The sequence below is a fragment of the Patella vulgata genome, chromosome 2 (genome assembly GCF_932274485.2).
Source record: "Patella vulgata chromosome 2, xgPatVulg1.2, whole genome shotgun sequence".
In the NCBI taxonomy this organism is placed as follows: Eukaryota; Metazoa; Mollusca; class Gastropoda; family Patellidae; genus Patella; species Patella vulgata.
The window spans coordinates 86,979,904-86,986,566 of record NC_065880.2 but is presented as its reverse complement, the minus strand read 5'-3'; the positions used below and the strand labels follow the sequence as shown (position 1 = coordinate 86,986,566).

At 37.1% G+C, this 6,663-nt stretch overlaps 1 protein-coding gene across 1 annotated transcript; it reads right to left on the bottom strand.

Annotated features, from left to right (window-relative positions):
* Positions 1-221: 221 nt before the first annotated feature.
* Positions 222-6,109, bottom strand: LOC126812144 (SCO-spondin). The gene is made up of 5 exons (XM_050538411.2): positions 5,846-6,109; positions 3,204-3,323; positions 2,935-3,105; positions 2,516-2,692; positions 222-1,249 (listed from the first exon to the last, which is right to left on the bottom strand). Exons 1-5 carry the CDS (start codon positions 6,057-6,059, stop codon positions 1,029-1,031), a joined length of 903 nt encoding a protein of 300 aa, XP_050394368.1. The 5' UTR covers positions 6,060-6,109; the 3' UTR covers positions 222-1,028.
* Between the last annotated feature and the right edge of the window lie 554 nt (positions 6,110-6,663).

The window sequence follows — 6,663 nt, the reverse complement described above, 5'->3', positions numbered from 1 at the left end:
CTGATCGTTTTCGAACAAGGAGCCAATGTTATTTGTTCAAGACTAGGGTGATGTGTGATCTTGATTTTGATTTAGTTTTTTTTACAATGTAAGCAGCGCGGTTTTGTAATCTTTGGAGTTTCGAAATCTGTTCGTTCGTAATATCGGTAATGTATCTGTAAACTCAATTCATGTAGGTAATAATTCAAAGAAATACAAAACACAATTTTGATTTGCATCTTTTTATTTAAGTAACCATTCATCATTTTGATTTTCCGCTAAAATTTCCAATTTCTCACGGCTTCACCCACCCTAATATCTACTCAGCTTGATCCTTTAACATTGAACCAAGAACACAAATCAAATAACCAATCCTAGATAATCTTCCGGCTTGGATTAAACCAGATTCAAAATAGGCTTATCAATTCTGCTCTCCTATAACAAATGGCGATTGGCTTAACTTTGTAAATTCTGAAGAGAAATGAACCATTTTATTTCTTTATTTTTTTTGGTGGGGGGGGGGGGCTATTCCTATTAGCGATATATCTTTAACAAACTTGTAGTTTGCAAAGGATTCCAATAGTGCTTCCTAAAGGATTCCAATAGTGCTCCCTAAAGGATTCCAATAGTGCTCCCTAACGGATTCCAATAGTGCTTCCTAAAGTACTAAAATTACACAATGAGACTTAACCATTCTTAAACAGTCTTCGGGGTGACCATGATTTTAGATTCTCAACTGAAATCAATTTCGTATCTTGAGTAAAAGGTAGATTTGGGTATACTGCCTAAATTTACATCCGTAAATACTTGTCAACATTCGACGATCTATGGGGGGTATGGTCAACACGAACAAGCGCCACCTATGGTTTTTGATCATGTGACTATTTTGAATCCGATTGAACGATTTTCTACCATGGATATTTCGTGTCTGTTTATTTAACCACATAATCAACCTGGATACATATTAACCTGGATTCAGCTTTGAACAACAAAATGGAAATTGTCGGAAAAAATAAAATGGTGATCGGAGGTTATAAATTCAAGGTAGGTTACATTGGTGTGACATCTCTCTCACAAATAAACTTCCTTTTTATTCCGCAAGGGGTTTCGTCCATGCGTTGACCACTTTTGACATATCTCACACAATCCATAGTGTCTGAGTCCTCGGGTGCTGGGCCGATCCACACAACTGCTGTGCCATCAAGATGTTCAAATTCGTCCATGCCGGTTACATCTCTCGCCCCAATTATGAAATCATGAGCGCTGTCACCTTGTAAAGCAAGAGAACAAAACAACATATTATTAACCAATCAAAACTGTAGTGGTGGTTAAAATCTCGTCGAAACTAGTTGTTCGGTCATTTTGACACAAACACGGGTAATAGTAATATCTGTCTCTATGGAAACGTGAGCAATACGTGGCGGTGATGGTGGTTGTTTGTTGTCGGGATGGAGTGTCATCGCATCGTTCAGAAATATTTGAAGACTAAACACCCTCATTGACAAAGGGAAAAACGCCAGAAAATATGGATGAGCTTTCTCCGCCAATGTAGGGATCGAACACCCGGCCTCCAGGCTAGCGAGCCAGCGTCTTACCCACTTAGCCAACGTGATCCCTAAAGTGATATTTATACTTCGAAACCTCATAAATATCAAAGTCGACCATAAACCCTTGTTAAAGTTTTCTGCCAAATCCAATATTTTTCTTGAATTAACTCTCATAATAATTTATAAATTAAGAACAAGCGGTTGCCATTTTGAAAGAGGTCAACGGAGAACTGGGGAAATCAATAGGTCTCATCATTTCAATGTTCTAAATCGAATTTAAAACATTCTTCCTCCCATGACTTCAATGCTTCAAACCAAATTTAGAAAAAAAAATATGTTAAAGGATTTTTGGAAAAGGGCGTATAACTGCAAAAAGGGGGCTAGGCGGGGGGGGGGGGATAGACACAAAAAGCAAACTAATCTAAGATTTTCTGAACCTTAACATATATTTTAATATATTCCAACCTGGTATATGAAGTACATGCTTTGCTGCTATTTGCATAAAGGTGAAGGACCAATTTGGTGTCGATCCGATTTTCGACAAATTTTAACTCATCCGCGACTATGGTGTAACGAATATATATGTTACGGTCTTTTAAAATGAAAAATAATGAAACAACCAGATCTTTATGTTCCAAAATTGAAGCCGCCCGAGTTCTTTGGGATAGAAACATACATGCTAAGTTTCATCAAAATGGGATAAAACTGTGACCTCTAGAGTGTCTACAAGCTAAAACGCACTTTTTCGTACAGCCAGAGGTAATAATTCAGGAAGTTATGGGTCGATCATCGACATCGGATAATCCTGTAAAGTGGCCACAAACAAGCGTGAACTGACGCCCGGACAAACGGACGGACATGGGCGACGGCATATTACGTACACGTGAAAATGTGGGCGTATAAAAATCCTCCTGGCGTCCCTGCAGTCAATCGAAAACTACCGCCCAACCCAAATCCTCTTTCTTCTAAATGAAATAAAATATATTTACCGTCTACTTGTGTTTGTAGGAAATCACGTTTAGGTAAGGAGTCCAACTTAAGCAAAACACCGCCATCCTCTTCGCACAGTTTCTCTGCACCAAAGAAATTCACTAGGTGTTGAAAAATTTTGATACAGATGTTGGTGGCGGGATCATATACATAACCAAAACTTGCACACAGTTCAGCTGAAATCAACATTAAATGGTTTTAAAGAACGTTTATACGTTCTACACACTCACAATCAGAAAAACATTCAGTGCTATACGTAAGCTAAATTAACAAACAGATTCCTTTAGAAAACTTCATTTTTTAACAGATTGAAAAATATAATAATCTCAAACTATTGGTCACGATTAGTCTAAAAATTGTAAATGCATAACCACAAGGCTTTAGCTTTTAACTCCATCCGAACGTCTAGATTACCTACCTGGACATAGCTGAGTGTTACAACTTTGAGTTTCTGTAGGCATACCAACACAATCGCTACCTCCATTAGCTGGTGCAGGGTTGTCACAGTTACGAGTGCGTGTCCTCATACCAGTACCACATGACTGAGAACAAGGACCATACGGTGACCAGTGTCCCCAGTTACCATTCACTGTAAAAAAAATACATATCCTCATTTATCCCTTCGTCAACAGCCAAGTCACAAAGACCTTCAGATTCTACACAATATCAATTAATTAGAGTACATACCTTCACAGCATTTAGGGCAGAAGTTTTCTCCTTTTATTGCACAAGTATCAAATTCCATTGGCTTGAAATCACCATTAAAGGTCTTAACAATTTGATCTCCATTCTTGGTAACAATAAAAGCTACAAAATAAGCATATGTTTAAAGCTGTATGTATACAATAGAATCCAACTATTTTTTATGTTTAAAACTATATGTATAGAACAGTGTGACACTACGCGGACAGAGGTGACTACCATGGTCACGGACTCACAATAAAGGGCCTGTGACACTGCAGGTAGGGTTACGTCGTAACCATCCTTCGTCACGGCTGACACTATCCTGTATCTCGGCAACAAAAAGGAATTAGCTGCGACACTATCAATTTTCTTTGACTTCACGCTGTGGGATCAATTATTTCAATCAAGAATTAACTGACTCTGGAACACCGTTTTAGTCCGGTGGCTCAAAGGGGGGAATCGTCAGCCGAGCTGTGAATTTATGAGACCAAGTTTGTATTTTTGGGGGGGACAGAAATGGCTTGCTTCAAAACTGACCTGAAGAGTGGCTTCTCGTTATCTTTTTTGTTCAGTACCGATTTCGTCATTCAAAATATTAAATTATAATGATACTATTCAAGAGATATAGAAATGTAAATGCAGTAAATCAGAGACATGTTTAGATATTAGTTTATTCTTAGTCTTCATCAGAAGATTCAAAATTCTGTCTTACTGTATGACGTCATATGAGATGCGCATGCCAAGAACCATCATTAGCGTGTCAACCATCGAAGAGACAACACGTATTTTTCAGTCGCTCGATTTTACAGTGATTCGACTGGCTTATGACCTTTTCTGGTCAATTATTCCTGAAGTAGATTAGTTCAATTTGCTTAATAAAAGCTTTTTAGTCTTTTTAGACTATTTATCTGCCCAAAAATAAATTTTATCGGGTCTACCTAGTTGTGAGCCACGAGGCCAAGTTTAAGTTAACAAAATGGCGGACTCGAAGAAAAATGCCACTAGTAGTAGTACTAGCTTTGACCTGGCTAGTGTCCTCTTTGACAATAAAGATAAAGGAAGAAAACCTTCCAAAACGATTGAGGGCAGTTCTAAAATTAGTTCTAAGGCCATCGGTGCAGAATTCGCTTCTTCTAGCATGTCCAGTGATACCAGTCAAGTGACTGTAAAAAATCGGCAAAGTAATCAGTCGGCTTCGTCGTCACTGACGTCCGTGTCCTGTAAGAAGGATGATGAAATAATTTCGTCACAACTTGACAAAACTGCTAGGCTTAGTGCATCTAAGTCTCAATCTTTTGAAGAATTTAAAGCTGAAATGAATGACATGCATCGAAAATCGTTCGAAGAACTTCAACTTCTGATTGTAAATTATTTTGCGAGTTTACGACAACCAGAAACGTCCGATGTAAAAAAAATGACCTGTTGATGGCCGGAAGCGAGTCCATTCTTTATCAGTTTCTGACGATGAAACGTTCTTCGATTCTGATTCGGATATTCCTGCCACTCAAAAACGGTACAAAATTCCTAGAATTTCGAAGAAGGGGGAAAATGATATGAATATTGACCAACAAATTAACGATTTGCTGAATTATGAAGAAGAGGAAAATAAAAAATCCAAGTCGGACAACAATAACAATGCTGAGAATGAGATAGAATTAGAACTCGAAGTAGATGAAATCGATAAATTTGAAGATTCGTTAGAACAAAAATACTCTGTCAGTGATAAAGTGGGCAATGTATTGCCGGATAAAGTATCTGGGATAATTAAACAGCTGTTTAATTCAAAATTGTCAGATGAAAGATTAAAAGAAATTCTAGAAAAACATTTCAGACCTGCAAATTTAGAAATTCACCCCCCAGAAAGTCAACTCTAAAATTTGGAATCATCTAAAGAGAGATACTCCGTTTAAAGACATGGAATCTTTTATGCTGAATGAAAAACTCCTCAAATGCTCGTACGCCCTTATGGGGCTTGTGGATATTTTATTGAACTCAAGCAAAACTGAGCAGAAGGACAATACTAAACCCCAACTTTCAACTCAAATTAAAATTTGTATGGATGTATTGTCGTTGCTAGGTCACTCTGTACAGGAACACAATCAATCGAGACGTGATGCCATAAAGGTGGGTTTAAATTACAAATACTTAATACACAATGGTTACAAGTACCGAATAAAGTCAAGCAGACCAAATGCCGTCCATTAGAAATGTTCAACAAAAACATTTAAATTTGTTAAAATCAATACATTTTTATATGTGTTAATTATTTAATGTCGTTTAATAAAAGTTAAAATTGCTAAAATCAATACAGTTTTATTCTTAAAAAAGATATGGACTATAGTTTATAACACCATTATTCTAGGATTAACTCTGGATTAGCGGCTAAATTTGACATCAAAGACTGCCGGCAAAGTGGGAACACCCCTACAATAGAATCCAACTATTTTTATGTTCCGAACCTTGATGTTACCTGTGACAAATTGATTCAACTGATCATCGAAAAGGCAAAAGTCTCCCAGTTTAACATCATAGCAGATTGTCTGAATTGATGGCTTTTGATGTCGGGGAACATTTTTAGATATGAGTATGATCACTACTCAAATAAATCAATATATCAATAAATTGAAATTAATAATATTACCAACCTGTTTCCACGGCATCGCTGGGATAGCAACATTTATGGAATAGATATTTGGCGCTGCTACTAGCGAAGGTGATCAGGTTATCATCGAAAAGGCACAAACCCTTCTTTTTAACCTCCTGGCATTCGTTCCTAACCGGATACCGGTAATAGCGTTTAGAATCATCCCATATGGCTGTCACAGTGGTCACGAGGAGAACTAGTATTAGAGCCTGCATGATAAAATTTGTTGCTAATGGTGATGCCAAGAGTTGAACAGACGTCGACGAGTAGATGTAACTAATGTAGAAAAGATGTCTGTCTGCATATTTTATACCTTAATTATGTGACGTCACGTCTTTCAACCAATGCAATAACTATTTAAACAATATAAGTAAGTAATAGACTACAATATGTGCCGTTAGCAAATTAGAAAAAACCCCCAAATGAGTCAAAATTTGAATTGTGATATTGTATTATATTATCACCTCTATTGTCATATTTGATTTGTTAAGTAATAATAAAATAAAACCAAGTACGAACAATCCAAACCATTAGACAAAATTCGAAGTCCTAAAAAAAGCGGTATTGGTAAAATAGTGTATATCAGCAAAAGGACTGTTCACCGTGTACAAAATATAGTGGTAACCGGTGTCTCCGGAAGAGTAAGCTTACCCGTCTGGCGCCACGCCCGCCATAGCTTTTTTTTTTTTTAAAAAAACTACATCGTACATTTATATATACATAACTTTAATATAAACAGTATTACCAACTAAAAGGACACACACTAAACAGTAATTACCGCGCCGCACTAACTCACCACCGCCACCCACCCTATCAACC

Bases quoted from the DNA above. Each gene is read 5' to 3' on its own strand.
- LOC126812144 (XM_050538411.2), bottom strand. From the start codon at position 6,059: ATGCAGGCTCTAATACTAGTTCTCCTCGTGACCACTGTGACAGCCATA. The intron at 3,324-5,845 runs GTTGGTAATATT...CTTATTTTGTAG, and splicing joins CAGCGATGCCGTGGAAACAG to CTTTTATTGTTACCAAGAAT. The intron at 2,693-2,934 runs GTAGGTAATCTA...TGTTGATTTCAG, and splicing joins TAACACTCAGCTATGTCCAG to CTGAACTGTGTGCAAGTTTT.